The 17,456-nt window shown below is 57.0% G+C and overlaps 2 protein-coding genes and 1 long non-coding RNA gene across 8 annotated transcripts; 2 read left to right on the forward strand and 1 right to left on the reverse strand.

The window, feature by feature from the left end:
• Positions 1 to 599: 599 nt before the first annotated feature.
• On the reverse strand, positions 600 to 11,478 carry SNUPN (snurportin 1). 6 transcript variants are annotated; one of them, XM_074880879.1, is made up of 10 exons: positions 11,310 to 11,478; positions 10,993 to 11,155; positions 10,090 to 10,194; positions 9,864 to 9,960; positions 9,193 to 9,290; positions 8,801 to 8,878; positions 8,624 to 8,670; positions 6,914 to 6,994; positions 2,583 to 2,934; positions 600 to 1,108 (listed from the first exon to the last, which is right to left on the reverse strand). In XM_074880879.1, exons 1-9 carry the CDS (start codon positions 11,459 to 11,461, stop codon positions 2,622 to 2,624), a joined length of 1,134 nt encoding a protein of 377 aa, XP_074736980.1. In that variant the 5' UTR covers positions 11,462 to 11,478; the 3' UTR covers positions 600 to 1,108; positions 2,583 to 2,621. The 6 variants fall into 6 exon arrangements, with proteins under 6 accessions (XP_074736980.1, XP_074736983.1, XP_074736982.1 ...); XM_074880882.1 differs by lacking the exon at positions 8,624 to 8,670 and having other exon boundaries at positions 8,801 to 8,874; XM_074880881.1 differs by lacking the exon at positions 8,624 to 8,670.
• Positions 1,305 to 8,949, forward strand: LOC141948448 (uncharacterized). Its single transcript, XR_012630475.1, has 4 exons — positions 1,305 to 1,584; positions 7,345 to 7,529; positions 7,625 to 7,718; positions 8,828 to 8,949. It is a non-coding gene; the product is annotated as an uncharacterized LOC141948448 (long non-coding RNA).
• An 841-nt stretch (positions 11,479 to 12,319) lies between the features above and the next one.
• On the forward strand, positions 12,320 to 17,174 carry SNX33 (sorting nexin 33). The gene is made up of 2 exons (XM_074880188.1): positions 12,320 to 14,499; positions 16,245 to 17,174. The coding sequence occupies exons 1-2, from the start codon at positions 13,059 to 13,061 to the stop codon at positions 16,496 to 16,498; spliced, it is 1,695 nt and encodes a 564-aa protein (XP_074736289.1). The 5' UTR covers positions 12,320 to 13,058; the 3' UTR covers positions 16,499 to 17,174.
• Positions 17,175 to 17,456: the final 282 nt, after the last annotated feature.

Below are 17,456 nucleotides of genomic sequence, written 5' to 3' on the forward strand. Positions count from 1 at the left end.
CCCAGCGCGCAAACCGGCGTCCAGGATTTCCAGCCCTTCGCTCTCCCTCTCCACAATCGCCAGGCTGCGTTCCCCAGCTGGGCACAGGTGTCGGTGCTGCTGGGAAGGAGTGGGGACACCCCGGGGGGTGCAGGGCCCCTGCTGTGCTGCACAGCCTCGGCCCCACCTAAAAACCAGGCCCCAGGACAGGGGGACATTTTGTTCAGCCGAGGAGGACTGCGTTGGCAATGTGCCCGCAGCCAGAGCCTTTGCACCTAACTCGGAGAAAATGGAAGAAAGTGCAGAGGGAAGGGGCTGAGCCCTCGAGCCACATCCAGCATGCGGCTGTCTGTCTGTCTGTCCTCCAGAGCCTCCACGGCTACAGGTTGAGCTGCCCGCTCAGCTCTCCTGCCCCAGACTAAATTTAAGCCCCTGGGGGGGGTGACCCCTCCTTGGTCCCTGCCGAAGCTGCCGCCTGTCCCAGTTGGGAGCAGGGCAGGGAACAGCTGGGAGCGGGATCGCACCCAGCAAATAAAACAGTCACAGCAACAAACTGCATTGGCCCCGGTGACTTCCGTTTAACACCCTCTCTCCAAACACAGCCTTTCGTTTCCAGCAGGAATTGCAACGCAAATATTTATTTCTCCAGCCCAGCTCATGCTTTTAAAAGGGAAACTATGCGGCATCATCCGGAGCCGGCGGAAAGCTACAGTTGCTTCCCTCTTGCTCTCCTCCATCGATCGGAGCAAGCAGCTGAAAGCAGCCCCCCTTCAGCTGTATTTTCTCTCCTGCCCACTCCCCTCCCTCGGCTAGAGGACCTTGAAAGGTTGCTGTAGGGCAGCAGGGAGGCGGTAACCTGAGCTGCAGCTTTCTCTGCCCTAAGGGATGCACAAATCTTGCAGCCAGATACCCACCTCCGGGTTTAATTGCCTGACGGAAGGAAAGCTATGCTGATAGGAGGCTGGATGTGGTCTCCTGGCCGGGGCTCTCCCTGCGGTCCTCTGCCAGCTGGTGAGGCTGAAGCGTAGGGGGAACCCACAGCCGGAGCAGCCCAGAGCCTTCGAGGGACGGGGAGGACAAGGCAGCCCAGGTGTTTGTCCTCTTCCCCGGGGGCCAGTTGCTTCACATGCTAAAAAAAACCAAAATGTAGTAACAAAAATAACAAAATAAGCAACCGTTTGAAAGAGACTGCAGCACGCTCGGCAGCATCTGAAAGCTGCAGAGCCAGGGTGCTGTTTCCTCCCCTCCTGCAGCCAGCTCTGGCCGCAGTTGGGACAGTTCCTGCTGCCCGCTGGTATAATCAATAGCGGCTGCACAGTCAGATGATCGCACGCAGCCCACACGCTTGGCACAGAAACAAGCGTTTTTCTGGGAAAAACAGGGGGTGCGAGTGCAGGATACAAGTGCCCCCGCTATCTGCAGGCAGCCATCCCCGCTCTCGATATCTCCTCCTGGATACGGGCCCTCCTCCGGGGGCATTCTCATAGACTGCTGGGAGGAGACGCCCCAGCGCCACGTTTACCCTGATAGTTCATCTCCCCCTCCGTCACAAGAGCCGTCCTGCTCTGGCCTTTTAATCTCCCTCTGGAAAACAACCTGGGGATGGTGAGTACAATCATCTCATCACCGCTAAAGCCGGGGAAAGGCAGCAGCCGGTGCTCGCAAAGCGGGCTTGGGCTGGGGTAAGAGGGGCAGCGGCGGGGAGGGAGGGGCTGAAGCACCTCGGTGTGCAGAGAATCAAACCCGCACAAGCATTTCCTCCGCTCCAGTTAGCGCTGCAAGCGGTTTTTCAATCCCTATTTGGGAGGCACAGCACGCATCCACCCTTAGGTAGCAGGAAGACGCTCAAGAATTTGTCTTTCTGAGAAACCTTTTATTTGGCACAATCAATGCTAGCGTTTTTCAGAGCGAAACCATTCCTTCCTCCCCCTACTGAGAAAAGCCTCGAGTACAGGCTTCTGCCGTGCTCACGCCGCACAAAGCTGTGCTGGGAGGCAGGGCCTGCTGCGATGCAAGGAAATTTAGCTTTTCCTAGTAACATGTGGGTGTGGAAAGCCCAGCCTTTGGCTTTAGAGCAGCCTGCTGCAAACTTTTTGTTACTAGAAGCAGACTGACCACAAAACTTTCATTGAGAAGGCCTTGGTAAACAGCTGGATCAAAGGCTGAAACGCCCCGATTTCCAGGGCTGGGGAGGTGGGGCTGCTGTCGGGGCTGGGGTTACGAGCAGCAGCTGCACCTCGGAGGTCTGAGCACTGTTCCTATGCTGGAGCTTTGCCAGAGGCTTTACCAGAAGCAGGGTCAGGAGCTGAACCAGGAACCCTGCAGTGTGGGGACAGATCATTCCATTTCCCAACACACAACTGCCTTAGCAAAGAACCTGACAATCCTGTTAAGGCCTCACAGAAGCCCTGGCAAGAAAAAAAAAAAAAAAAAAAAAAAAAAAAAAAAAAAAAAAAGAGAGAGAGAGAAATCCAGCAGCACTTGGAGCAAGATATTCCACTTTTGTTGCCCTTTGAACAAAACCATCCTATTTTATAACCTTTGCCCCCCTCTCAGGGATCGTGAGTGAGTGAGAAGCAGGGAACCTTCTGCTTTCTCCTTACCCAACCGGTCTGTCCCAGCAGCCTAATTCTCCATCTGGCTCACTGCTTCATCCTGGTCCTCCAGAGAGTTTGCTGGCTGAGGGGTAGACAAGTGTTCCAGCTCGTAATGTCCGTTCCTCGCAGCCGCCGCGCTGCTCGAGTGACCCTTTTCTGCTGCCAGCTTTTTACTCTTCTTGCTCTCAATGATCTGCTGGAGCTGACGCCCAGCGTAGTCTGGTTTGGCAGTGAGCACGGTCGCGGGCACGGCGAGCCCGAGGATTTCGGGTACCATGTAAGGCCGGAGCCAGCCCACCAGCGGGGTGCTACCAGGGGTATAGTGGGTTTGCTTGTGATAGAAGAGAAGTCCGTCGACCTGTGAAGAGGAGAGAGTGAATGAAAGGCCAGAGCTGGAGGCTTTTGCAGGTGGATGACAGAGCGCCAGACAATAGCACCGCTCTCCATTCACAGGCCAAAACTACCAGCTGGATCATTTTTCCTCAAGCAGCGCAATAAATAGCAGAAGGGAAAGGAGAAACCTGCAGAGCTCCTGCCCCGAAGGATCAGCGCAAGCCCAGCGACGGCCCGATGGCTTTAAATCGTCAAAGGCAAACAATTTCAGCCTGATGTCGGCACGGACCGGCGCTTTTCCTCCGGTTGCTATGATCCCATTCTGCAGAAAAGCCATCAGGTTTCTGAATAAGGCAGCACACAAAAAGCCCACTTTACTGGATTAAGGTTATTTTAAATAATACATTTGGAGAGTAATTAGTCAGAGCGCATGACGCCAAGGAGCCCTGATTCGCAACGCTGCTACAGCTCTTTCAGCTGGCTTATGCAAAATAAATTCTTCATGTTTCCCAAGAGAGAACTTCTCCAGCAATCAATGACGGTTAAGGGCACTCAGGACTCTTGAAGGTTTAGGACCTAACTCTTGTGCTACTATTTCCACACTCTGCAACGCTGCAGCTGGCTGACGTTTTCCCCGCTTCCCCACCATGCTCGGGGATTTTCATCCCCCTCTTCCTGCGCTTCCCAGGGGTGCACTCTGCAAGGTTAGATCCTGCTGTCAGGCTGACTAATGCTGGAGGTGGTGCTCCTCTTAGCTCAGCCTTGCAAGCTCTTAAAAGGCCATTTGGCCACGAGTAAGAGTGGCTGAGTGGGCAGAAAAGATGAGAAAAAGAGCCCACCTTGGGCTGAATTTCTCCCAAGCCCCTCCCTAAGCTTACAGCCCCCAGAATATATATGGCAGAACAGCACATATATCAGCAGTGAGCTGAGGCATCGGTGAACCGAGCGGATGGAGGTGATTTCTGCTTCCGTGCTGGACTGTGAGACAGGCTGAGCAAAGAGCACCATATATCCATCCCTGCACCACGGATGCTGACCTCCAGCAGAGCGGGTAGAGCTTCTTGCACTACCCTGTCCATAATTTTCAGTCACTGTTAAGATCTTGCAAAATAATCCCAGAAAAAGGGGGATTCCTGTGCTAGGAAACCATAAAACCAGAACAGTAAACATCACGATGAGCTTGTGTAACCCTCTGGATATCTAAAGTACAAAGCTTTTCCCTCCCCCTGCCTCCTGGGAAGACTTGGGAAGAGCCAGATCCTGCAGCACCCCAGCACCACGCCTGCACATCCAGCCCATTCCTGCGGGTACGCGGCACTTGATGAGTAACGGGGATTCTCCGGTACCCACAGGAATGTTTTGGTAAAGATCAGAGCTTGGAAAGGCTTCTGCCTCCCAGACCGCTCCAAAGATCTTCCCCAAGCTGGAGAATTCAAAGGAGTTTGGCCTGGTGGAGAGTTAGATCATGTTCTTCCTTCCCCTGATTTCTCTTAAGTTACTCCCATATTCCTTTCAGTTTATTTAATTTGTTGGCCAGGTCCCTGCCCTGAGTCACCACACTGACAGCAGCCACATCAGAATAAAGGGCCGACACTGTTCCTAAATGGCTGAACCTGATGAGGAACTGGCCTGGCAGGATTTCATGTTTCACAGCCATGCTTTTCCGATTTTAGGTGCTTACCAGCGCTCCCATTCCCTCACACTGGGGTTTCTCAGGGACTTTGCCTCCCTCTGCCTTCGTGGAAACCCGAATGTTGTTCTACTCAGATCTGTCAGTAGCTCTTAAGATCCAAAAACCACTTCAAATTCAGTGCCAGTCAACTGATCCAAAGTCCACTGAATTTAGTGGAAAAAATTTCCACTGAATGTGGATTGAGTCCTAACTCTAAGGTTACAGATTAACTCTGAAGACCCAGGTCTGAAAGCACCGACCACCTCTGCTGCCACCACACGCACGAGATCCTTGTAAGGATCACAAGATGCTGGGCCCAGGCGTAAGAAGTCCTCTATTATACTGCACTATCTATAGCAAGGCTGCATTTTGCCTTCTGCAAAGTTTATTTCGTTATGTGGCGTTGGTGGCAGCTATTTACGGGGATTTCTTGGGCTCCCTCTTGTGGCACATCACAAAGAGACCCACGGTTCCCGGCATTCCTGGAAGCGGCACCGAAGGTTTCTGTGGGGTTACTGGCTGCTTTGAGCCAAATTACACCATGTTTCACTTGTCGGGGCCGCACCCCGATGTATCGACCAGAGAACCTGGGGGGGAAAAAATCACAACTGGATTACAAGGGAGAGCCTGATCAACTCCATCTCCCTCCCACGGCGTTTCACAACAGTCCCCTTCGCAGGCTGAAAGTTTTCTGCTCTGACCGCAGTGGGGCAATACTCCTCACAGCCTTTTCTCGTGGGAGCAGATGCCTCAGGAAGGAATGAAGCTTTCTTCAGTAAAGACGGGAACGACTGTTTCTACAGAGGCACTCAGAACATTTGTAATTGAGCAAGCCAGCTGCAGGAGACCTGGGATGGCTTCTCAACACTCCCCGATCTGTGTTCAGAGCACAGTCTGGCAAGACCAGCAAGGGGCTGGGGCTTTCCAAATCTAATTTCCAAATCTCTCTGTCCTGGCTTTGACACGCAGAAGGCCAAGTCAGCCCTCGCAGCCAAATTAGCGTCCCTTAAATTTAAACCTGCACTTACGTTAATCGCTAACTTGGGCCGGGAGAGCACAAGAGACACGGTCAAATCAACGTGGGTTTTGGCTTAGTGGGACAAGCGATCTCTGTAGAGGCTGCTCCCGATCTAGGGCTGAGAGTGGGCACTCCACGGGAACTGCTGCACTGGAGGAGCTTCTGGCTCCCAGATGTTTGTCACCGACACCGTGCTGGAATGCCATCGCCTCCTCCATCCTCTCCTGCTTCAGTGCCAAGTCAGCCAGGGCAGTGGAAAGCAGCCTGAGCTGTTTTCACGAGGGCCTCAACTCGCTGTTCGCAGCCCCGCAGAGCTGAACTGGGTGGCACATGGATTTGCCTGTCCTGCCCTTCTCCCGCAGGTCAGCAGAGGCCTGAACAGCACAACAGCACCCACTCCTAAAGCTGATGGTGCAGGTGCCCTGGCTGGGGGAACGGCTGCCTCAGAGAGTGCCAGGAGCAGCAGGAGCCAAAAGCAGGAAAAGCTGCTGGTTCTGTACCAAAGCAAAAAGTAGAGCTCATGCCATCCCCTCCGCAAGATCCAGGAGTAATATAGCAGGAGGACAGACTCATGTGAGCCGCTCCCAGGCATTCCTGTCGCAGCCATCTGCCCCCAGTACATCCCAGGCAGCCATCACTAACACCCGAACCCCTCAAAACCCAATCAGGAGCTTGCCACCACCCCTTTCTCCCCACAAGACACAAGATAGCTGGGTGCCTTGCACACAGATGGAGGTAGCAAGCCTAAGAAAACACAGCGCCCGTGACAGAGCTCAGGGAAAGGCACCACTCTGCCCACCCCACAGACCTCTCTCGAGAAACACCACTGCGTAAGGCAGCACACCGCAGAGATCCTCGTGCCTGTGCTCATGTGAGCCCCCCCCGGGCAGCAGGCAGTACCAGCTGGGACCCCAAAAAGGTCAGCTGGCCCTCGTGCTGCCAGAGGAACATGAGCTATGCTGCTTCTGGAGGCAGTCTGGGTGTCTGCATCAACCCCCTCCTCCCCAAGGGCTCTTTCAGACAACAGTCAATGGCAGTAAAGGCAGCCCAAAATGCTGTGGTTTAACTTTTGCTAATTAGTTTGGGTGGATGCAGCCTCCACCTGGCAACAGGGTAACGGATCAGCCGCGCGCATAAAAGGCATCCATCCCCCCGTGCAGGGGAACAGCAGTGCAGCTCGGGCGGCTTCCCACCGGCCTCGGGAGAGCGCCATTCCCAGGTGGAGGGGATGTGCCTCTCTCCAAGCGCCGGCAGATACGTGGCCGGGCTGTCCCTAAGGCTCAGGTTCAGGCCCCCCCACCTGCATGTTCTCACCTCGAAGGGGAAGTCCATAGCCAGCACCTTACACAGACTGTCGGAGGAGCAGGGGAAGTTCTGCAGGCCCACAAATTTGAACTGAAAGAGTAAGAGAGGGTTAGAAGAGACAACTGCATGGCCTAAAGCAGAACAAGTCACTGAACCAAGCACTGGTGGGGAAAGGGTGAGGGACAGGTGTCAGATGAAGTAACCAGAGAGGAGACTGCAAGCAGGGACCACATTAAACCTTCCGGCCACAAGGTATCGGGGGCCCAAAAGCACAAATAAGCTCAAAAAAGGATGGGACCAGCTCCTGAAAGGCAGGTTCCCTGGTGCCATTAGCTCCATGATCCAGGTACAACCACTGGCGGATGAAGTCCGAGGGAACAGGACAGCTATCTCCAATTTCTTACTCTTCCCATAGCAACCGGTCTCTCTGCTCACTACAGGTTACTGGGACAGACAAACCTCTGATGCGATTCAGAAGAGCAATTCATAAGCAAAGTCCCCACCTAGAGACCAACCAACAGGACCAAGCTGTCCATCAGTGCCAGTCATATCCCACTAGAGTTACTGGGAGCGCCTGCATGAAAACTTACCAAAAAAAATCACCCCAGGCACCAGCAAGGACAGGGTGGGAATGGTCACGTCACCAGATAACCCCGTCATCTCTCCAGCAATGCTGGATAAAGCACGTACATTGCTGCAACTTCACAAATCTCATTCCAGAAACAGAAGATGACCTTTAAAAGACCACCAATGGCTTGCTACCACGATGCCCAGACAGCATGAAATCTAGAGTACCCAGAATGATCTATTTCAGGTATTTTATTTTCTTTTCCCCTCTCTGGCATTAAATGAGAGATACGGATGGCTCCCACACACTCCCGATACCTTTTTTCCAAGCATCTAAGACTGCAGGAAGGACTTTTCAGGAGTGCTGACCCCGAGATGCTCTTTTAACCAAAATAGAAAATGATGGCCTCTGGGCAGGATGCAAAGCAGACAGACGTCTGCTCCAGGCTGCTGGCTCAGCCAAGCAAATCTTTCCACCCAGGAAATGAAAGCTGAAACGACCCCCCCTTCATTAGGTAGCTGTTTTCTGGATATTCCCCTTGGAGTCTGAACAGGATGTTCTCCGATTACAGATACCTTCACCGCTGGCACAGGAGCAGTCATCCCTGTTAGTGACTGATCTGTTCAACCCCCAGGAGCTGCTCTGCTTTGCTGCAGCTGAGCATGCACGGGGGCTGCACAGCCATTGAGTCCTGCTTTGCAAACTGTGCTCCATAAGCCAGGCTCCCAAATCTCTTAGGCCTGTCCCCAAAAACCACTTTCCAAGCTGCTGTGGGTTCTAGGCCTGACCTCTATGTGTAAGCCTTCAAAGGAAAACCTTTTATTCTTGCTCAGCAGAGACTCCAGGTGGCAATCCAGCATCCATCCCGACAACTTCAAGGATTAGTTTAAGCAGGAGGGAAGGCTAAAACTTTACGAGCCTTTTCCCTTGCCTTGCGAGTTCCACAAGACTACGCAGGAATAAATCCCATTGTAGTCAGGCTGCCAACCAACACTGCCCCTGTAGAAACCACACTGGCTTTCCATTCCATTTCAAGGGAAATCTAAAAACGGCATGGAAGTTAGCTGATACCCTGCAGCCTGATCTCCCTCAGCACTTTGGCTGGGGAAAAAAAACCACATTCATTTACAATATTCAGTGGTTCTATTTACATCCTGAACGTGGCATCCCATTTCGTCAGTACGCTTTGAAGCCTGATCTGTGAGAGGGAAAAAAAAAAAAAAAAAAGAAAAAAGCTTCCACTTTGACAAAAAACTTCTGAAGCCTGCTGAACAGGAGAGCTTACCCCTCCATCCTCCTCCTCTTCCTCTCAGTACAAAAGAACTTACTGGATTAATCCTGCTTTTCTCTCCCAGCCCTTCCTCCTCTTGGATCTTTGAGTAAAGCCAGAAGAATCTGAAGTCTGTCTGTGAAAGGAGACGGAGACTTAATGACTATCCACCACACATCACCAATCAGCTGAGTGTCTCCATTCCTCTGCATTTGCCCAGGAGATTTACAAACTCAGCTTCACCTGCAGAACCAGCCAGCACCCCGAACTCTGCTACTTGTCCCGATACCCCCAAAAGATGTACACAATTATTTCAGTAGCTGGCAGCCCATAAGCTGTGAAGATGCTGGTGCTTAGATGAAATACCCATCCTACTGCATAGATGGGTATGTCACAGAGCAGGGAAAAAAAGGGAGGGCAGGGCAGGGCAGGGCGGGGGAGACTCAGTACCTGGCAGTCATAAACAGGGTGTCCTCTCCAGCACATCACATCGAGGATATAGTACGTCTGCTTTGCCTCGTTGTAGATGCAGTCCAAGATGCAGTACACTGCACACACAAACACAGGGAGGTCCAGAAATGCTCTGGAGACTGCCTAACCCAACAGGCAAACACCAGATCAAGTCTCTCCTGCATTAAGCCTGCCCTGATGTAAGGCTGCGAGGTGCAGAGGGATCCCCTTCTGCTAATAGAAGCTGTGACCACAAATGGGGAGTCCAACAAGGCTACAGATGCAGCAGCCAGAGGTACAGCAAGCAAAGGCACGTTTCAGAAAATGGCATTTATCAATCCCTCCTCAGGGCAAGAAATCAACTACAAGAGGTATTAAGAAAGACCACACCATACACAGCTCTCTGTCGGAAGACAGAGAGGATGCTGAGGTTTAAGAGTGTCAGTGAACCAGGCAGATGCTCTTACATAGCATAAAGGTATCTGATATTGTCCCCATCTAGTTATCTCCAGAGATACACAAACAGGCCTGACGCTGACTACCCCTGGCACCAGAAAAGGACACAGCTCTGGGGAGCTGGAGGAGCAGCACCCAGCCTGCCAGCGCACACGCTCACAGGGAGAAGTGGGCATTCCCCCCTCTCTATCCCAAATGCCTCCTCACACCGTTACCTTTCTCACTTGTTGAATTGTGCCGGTTCCCCCCTGGCAGCAGGGATGGGAACCTGTTGACACAGAAGCCGCTCTTGGTGTAAGCTGCTGTTGTGCCCTGTGAGGAAACGGGGAGGGGAAGAAAAAAAAAAAGTCAAGCCAGACATGCAGGTCAGTCTTATGTTGGGTGGGAAACAGGTACAGGTCCTTATCCAGACAGTGAAACATCACCACTGCTCTCACTTACCCTGGACGCCACAACTAGCGCCCTTTTCCCGACGGGACACACCACTACAACCCACTCCTGCTCCAGATCCAAGGGGACATCAACCAGCCATTCTGACAGCATCAGCTACAGAGAAATCCAGAAAAAAAACCAATCAGTTAGTAACAACTCTCCTGAAGTTATGGAAAGCTCACAGCTCAAGGATAAAGCAAGAAGGTTTTGACTTGGCTTCAACAGCTACACTGGGTGCTTCAGAAGCAACTTGCATTGCTCATCACCCTGCATTACAGCACCAAAGGGGCTCCCTCCCTCTCTCTAACCAACCTGCGTAACAGAGTCACCCCCAAGTCCTTCTCTTGCTTCCCAGCTGCTGCCTAAGCTTCAGGCCACAGTACAGGCTCACAGTCCTCACTTGGGCACCCTGTATCTTGGTCCCCATTCCAGCACTTTAAATTTATTTATAAATACACGTCAGAGCTTAGAGATTCCTAAATACCGGGAGCAAAGAGCACAGACAAGTTGACCTCTTCAGAGCCTGTCTCACTGTGATCACCTGAAAGGCAGTAGGTCTTTTTGGACCAATATGGCAGCCAAGGCTGATAAAACCCATCAGCTGAGGGTTCCCTCCTTTCCTGGTGTCCCAGACATGCGGAAGAGATGGAAGCCTTTAACTGACTGTTGCACAACAGAAGAGAGACGCTGCTAGCTGAGCTGAACTCTCCCAAAGCACACAGGCAACCCATCTCCGCCTGTCCTCCATTTGAATGCAGCATGTCTCAGAGGCAGAACTGAGGCACGGTTCCCCTCTGAGCACCAAGCCAGGCAGGACACGTTATTCTCAGCCCTGACGCAGCCGCTCACCATGCCCTGTGTCCACACTCACACCCCATCGCAGGAGGCAGGCAGGGGCAGGCAGCTCCTCACCTGGTTGGCGTAGCGCTTGGGCAACTTCTTGCCAGCATCCACGTCCATCTCCTCTTCCTCTTCATCTTCCCCCTCCTTGTCCTTGTCCTCGCCCTCGCTCTCCACCCCTGCCCAGTCGTCCTCTGCCAGCCTCCTGGCATGGTTCACGTAGTCCAGCCGCCTCCTGGGGAGGGAGGCAGCAGCCCGGCTTACCCCCCGCGGGAGACAGGCCACCCCCCGCCCGCGCTCCCCACACCCCCGGGCCCTGGGCCGCCTCTGCACAGCCCAGGCCGCCCGGCGGGCCCAGCACGGGCCTGCCCACCCCCAGCAGCACTCACTCTCTCTGGAGGCGGAGGAGGCGCTGGCGGCGCTCGGCCTGTCCCGGGCCGCCGCGGGCCTTGTAGGCGGCCAGGCGGGGGTGCGGGGCCGCCGGGCTGTTGGGCGCCGCCAGGGCCACGCCGGCCGCCAGCGCCGCGCTCAGCTCCTCCATGGCAACGCCCGCCCGACGGCCGCGCGTCATGACGCACTTCCGCCCGGCGGGGGAGGGGGTGGGGGCCCGTGCCGCAGCCGCGCCGCAGCGCCCCCCGGCGGCGCGGAGGCTCCGCGCCCCCCCCCCCCCCCCCGCCACCCTTCCCGGCCGGCGGCAGCCACACACCCCAACCCCCCGGGACTCAGTTTCCCCTCCCGCCGGGAGAGCGGCGGGCACCGGGACACTCGGGGCCGTGACCGGGCACGGGCGTGGGGGACATCCCGGGCAGGGACCGCCCCGAGCAGGGACGGAGGGGACACCGCGGGCAGGGACGGAGGGGACACCGCGGGCAGGGATGGGGGCGACACCGCGGGCAGGGATGCCTGGGACCATTCCCGGCCAGGGCCGCGGGAGCCGCCGGTGCCGGGAGCCGTGCCCCCGCGGGCCGGGCCGTGGCCGTGGGCGGGATCCGCGCCGCGGGGCCGGCTGCCTGCAGAGGGCAGCGTGCGACCCGCCGCGCCGCTCCCCGCCGCTCCGGAGCTGCGAACCGGCGAGCTCGGCGCTGCCGTGCGTCACGGGAGGCTGGCGGCCAGCCCCGCCACCGGCACCGCCACCGGCACCGGCACAGCCACCGCCACCGCCACCGGGCAGCAGCACCGACATCGCGCAGCGGCAGCGGGCGCCGGCACCGGAACCGGGCGGCGGTACCGAGAGCGGCCCCGGGGCTCCGAGCCCGGGCGGCGGCAGCGAGCGGCGGCCCCCCCGGCCCCCTGCCCGGCCATGCGGTGAGGGCGGCCCGCCGGATCCCCGGAGGGACGGGCGGGAGGCGCGGCCGGGCCGCGGCTGCGCTCGGCTCCCCGGCCCCGGTCGCGGCGGCGCGGCGGGCCGGGCTCCCCTACCCTCCGCCACCGGCACCGGCAGCGGCAGGGGCTGTCCCCGGTACCGGCCCCGGTGCTGCCCTGCCCGCGGGGCCCTCCGTCCAGCGTGAGATTTGCGGATTTCAGGGAAAAAAAAAAAAAAACCAAACCAAAACCAACAACAAAAAAATCCACCAAACCCCGGGAAAGGAATTGCAAAATCCCCGGGCCGGGATCACGGGAGGTTGGGCTGGGTTTGGGGTCGGTTCCCGGCGCTTTCCCGGCACCCACCAGCTGGCAGCCGCTGGACGGAGGAAATCGGGGTGTTTTATCCACAGGACCCCCAAGAAAAGTCGCTTTGGATTTATTTCCTCGCTGGCAGCCGGATCTTTTCCTCCTGGAAAGTGAAACCGTGGGATCAGCGTCCCAGCGAGATAAAACCTGCGTGGACATGGCAGAGCCCGGCTCTTGGGCCGGCCGGGGGTTTTATCCCGTCGGAGTGAGGGAAACGCCGCTCGCTTGATCGGGGAATGTTGTTTTTAACCGGGGTGCTGGGACTGGGGGGGTCACTTGGACATATGGACCTTGCCGTCGCCTCGTAAGGGATTTCTTCTCCATCTTTTTTTATTTTCCTGAGAAATCAGCCAAGCCTTTTCCCACAGTGCCGGGGCGGCCTGAGCGAGCTTGCGGTATCGCCGGGAGGGGTTTTTTTTGGCTGCGGGGATTGCGTTACGTCGTGTCCCCCCCTCCCAGGACCGGCCATGGCGTTGAAAGCCAGAGCGCTTTACAACTTCCAGAGCGAAAACAAAGAGGAGATCAGCATCCAGGAGAACGAGGAGCTCGTCATCTTCAGCGAGAACTCCCTGGACGGGTGGTTACAAGGCCAAAACAGCCGCGGGGAGACCGGCCTCTTCCCTGCCTCCTACGTCGAAATCCTCCGCTCCCGGTCGGGCTCCAACTACACGGACTATTCCAGCAGCCCGGCCGGCTCCCCCGGGCACGACTCCTCCTTCTACACAGCCCCCCCCAACCCTGGCATCTCCTACCAGGGCAGTTTTGAGGATGACGATGATGATGATTGGGACGACTGGGACGATGCTTGCACGGTGGTGGAGGAGCCCCGGAGCGCGCCGGGCACCAATGGGCACCCTTCGCCCAGCCTGCAGTACCCGGCGGCGTACGGCCACCACCAGCACACTGGTTACCGGCCCAAGCCGGCGCTGGAGAGGCAGGACAGCATGAGCTCCTCCAAGAGGGGCAGCGTGGTGGGGAGGAACCTCAACCGCTTCTCCTGCTTTGTCCGCTCGGGGGTGGAAGCCTTCATCCTGGGCGACGTGCCCCTCATGTCCAAGATCGCCGAGGTGTACTCCATCGAGATGGGCTCCAAAGGTCCCCAGTGGAGGGCGAACCCCCACCCCTTCATCTGCTCTGTGGAGGACCCAACCAAGCAAACCAAGTTCAAGGGCATCAAGAGCTACATCTCCTACAAGCTGACCCCCAGCAACATCAACTCGCCCGTCTACCGGCGGTACAAGCACTTTGACTGGCTCTACAACCGCCTCCTGCACAAGTTCACGGTCATCTCGGTGCCCCACCTGCCCGAGAAGCAGGCCACTGGGCGCTTTGAGGAGGACTTCATTGAGAAGCGCAAGCGGCGGCTGATCCTCTGGATGGACCATATGACCAGTCACCCCGTCCTCTCCCAGTACGAGGGCTTCCAGCACTTCCTCTGCTGCCGCGATGAGAAGCAGTGGAAGCTGGGCAAACGTCGGGCGGAGAAGGACGAGATGGTGGGTGCCAGCTTCCTCCTCACCATCCAGATCCCCACGGAGCACCAGGACCTGCAGGACGTGGAGGACCGCGTGGACGCCTTCAAGGCCTTCAGCAAGAAGATGGACGACAGTGTCCTGCAGCTGACCAACGTGGCCTCGGAGCTGGTGCGCAAGCACGTGGGGGGCTTCCGGAAGGAGTTCCAGAAGCTGGGCAACGCCTTCCAAGCCATCAGCCACTCTTTCCACATGGACCCCCCCTATAGCTCCGACGCCCTCAACAACGCCATCTCCCACACAGGCAAGACATACGAGACCGTGGGGGAGATGTTCGCCGAGCAGCCCAAGAACGACCTGTTCCTCATGCTGGACACTCTCTCTTTGTACCAAGGGCTCCTCTCCAACTTCCCAGACATCATCCACCTCCAGAAAGGTAAGGGTGGCTTCTTCTCCCCTGGTGATGACCTCTCCTGCATGATGGCCCCACACGGGTGGGAGCGGGATGGGAATGCAGCGAGGAAACCCTGTGCTGTGCGGTGATGGGGATGAGGATGGGGATGAGGATGGGGACCATTGCCTGTGGCTTCCAGGGAGACAGTGTGGTCCCTGCTGGCATGGCTGCCCAGTCACCCCAGCCTGGGAGAGGCTGCTGGGGCTGTTGGGTGCAGGATCAGGTTTTGCCTCAGGTGATGCCATGGACTCCATAACTGCTGCCCAAAGCACTGGCCAGGGGGGGTCAGCGCAGGCATCGCTCCCCCCAGGCCAGGAGCAGGAGCCAGCACCATTGCTGTTGGCTCCAGGATGTCCTGCCCAGAGCCTTGTGAGTGAGGGGCTGCGTCGCATCCCCACCCACTACTGCGTGTCCCTCCTCATCCTCCCTCCGTGGGGAGGTCAGGAAGGATGAGAAGGGTGAGAAGTGTCCACTCTGCCCTTTCTGCGGGAGAGCGGCGGGCAGGCAGGGCTCGGTGTCCCTTTGCACCCAGGCAGTGGGGTGTGACGCAGCCGGGGAGCCGGGTGTGGGAGCGGGGCTGAAGTCCACACACTCCTCCCGGCCCCGCTGCCCGCAGTGGGGAGGGGACACCTGCGTCTGTGTCCCTGGATTTTGGGGGACAGGGAGTTTTTCCCAGGGTGAAGCCAGGGCTGTCTGTGTTCGAGCATCCGGGGGTGTCCGTGCATCGCTCCGCATCCCCGGGGGAGGCTGGGAAGGGAAAGGGGGAAGGGGAGGATGCGATCCAGCCCTGGCCGCTTCCTCGCCTTTCCCTCCCCGCGTTGTTTACCGCAGCGGGTGAAGAGGGGCTGGATCCCGTCCGGAAGCGAGGCCGCGTGGGCAGAGCGGAAGGCAGGATTTGGCCTCCAACCTTTGCTTCTTCCTCCTCCTCCTCCTCCTCCTCCTCCTCTCCGCTGGGAGCAGAGCTGGCGAGGCTGGAGCACCATAACCCCGGGTCCGGTGCTCCCGTCAAGGGGCAGGGAGAGGGAAATAAAGCCCTGCAGGCCAGATCCTGTTTTCAGGCAAACAGCCTCTGTGCTAATGAGGGGGGAGGAATGCAGGGCTGGAGCCAGGCAGGATTCTTTCGAAACCGAGCTGTAAAAATAAATGGAAGGAGAGGGAAAATCTGGTGTCAGAACATCAGCTGCCTCTGGGAGAGGGAGATGCTTTCCCAGCTGAGTTCCAGCCGGCACTGCACACCCTTCCCACACCCCGATTCGCTGCCTCCCAATCTGGGGTCTCCCAGGGCTGCTCCTGACCCCCATCCACAGGGTGACATCGAACATTTGCAGGGCTTGGCCAGAGTGCTTGGCTGTGATAACAGTTCCCTGCGTTAGCTTTGCACCCTGAGCCTCGAATTGCACCCCTCCAGCAGCCCAGACCCCCAAACCTCCTGCTAAATGTGAGGCTGACTACTCAGGGATGGGGCAGAGGAAGAGTTGGGGAGGCCAGAGTCCAGAGGGAAAAGGCTCCTGGTCTTCCCCTGCCTGGAGGAGAGGGATGGGGATATGGGCGCAGGGAGCACGTAGATCCCTCCCTTATTCACGTGGGGCAGCTCTGCGCCTCTGGCTGTGGGGCCAGGCTGGTGCCCTGGCACAGAGGGTGATGGGACCCACCGGTGCTGGCTGGGGAAGGGGGACAGAGGGTTGCACAGATCCATCAGCCTCTCACCCTTCGCCCTGCCTCGCCAGGCGCCTTCGCGAAGGTGAAGGAGAGCCAGCGGATGAGCGACGAGGGCAGGATGGACCAGGAGGAGGCGGACGGGATCCGCAAGCGCTGCCGCGTGGTGGGCTTCGCCCTGCAAGCCGAGATGAACCACTTCCACGAGCGGCGCGTGGCTGACTTCAAGAGGATGATGCAGTCTTACTTAAAGCAGCAGATCGTCTTCTACCAGCGTGTCAGCCAGCAGCTGGAGAAGACATTACGCATGTACGACAACCTCTAACGCCTCCGCTTGCTGCCCCGCCAAAATCACGCACTTCTCTATCCGCAGCCTTGCAGACCTCCTGTTTGTGATGGGCTGAGAACGAACGGGAACTCATGACGCTAGTGACCAAATACCTTTGGGCTTTCTTCCCCCTTCCTGGGCGGGCAGGCTGCGGTCCTGCAGGGAAGGGCTCGCCCGCGGGCTGGCCGTGCCACCTCTTTCCCTGGGGACCTCCCGCCCTGCCGCGGGTCTGGTGGGGGCACGGGGGGGGTCACAAGAGAGATGGACGTGGAGGTAACGGTGCTGGTATCTCTGCCCAGTGATTTTTAGCTTTCTGAAAACCCATCCTCCTGGAGCAGAGAGGTGGGTGCATCCCAGCCCGCCGCGAGAAGAAATCAAAGCGGTCGACGTTTTGCACACTAGAAGCTTTTCTGATGGAAAAAAAGAGAAGAAAAAAATCTTTATTTGGAAGAGAATGATTTTTTTTGTCACGAGATATTTTCAATATTTTCCATTTTTTGCAAATGTTTCTGCAGCATTTTTACCAATCAATTTTTAAATAGATGCACAGAGGCAAAGGGAAATATCTTTCTCAAGCATGGCTGTTGACTGGGAAAAGGGAGAAAAAAAAAAAAAAAAGGGAAAAAAAAAAAAGCCCCACAGCCTTTTCAATAAAATTGTCAGTAGAAAAAACACCCACCTCCTTCCCAGAGATGTCTGTGGAAAACGGTGCCGCTCCAGGATCCCGGGCAAGGCTCTGCATCCGAGCATCCCCCGGCTTCCACCCAGCTTCCGCAAACCCCTGTGCCGTGGGCGGCGGGGGGCTGAGTACCGGGCAGGGGGGGCCCCACACCGGCCACCCTTCTGCTCTCCAAACAACCTGTCGAGGGGCAAATCCTGCCCCGCTTTGCCCAGCCCAGAGAGACAGGACCCAGGGCAGTGTGCCGCTGCCTGGGGAGACAGCAGGGCTGGCACG

The sequence above is a fragment of the Strix uralensis genome, chromosome 11 (genome assembly GCF_047716275.1).
Source record: "Strix uralensis isolate ZFMK-TIS-50842 chromosome 11, bStrUra1, whole genome shotgun sequence".
NCBI lineage: Eukaryota > Metazoa > Chordata > Aves > Strigiformes > Strigidae > Strix > Strix uralensis.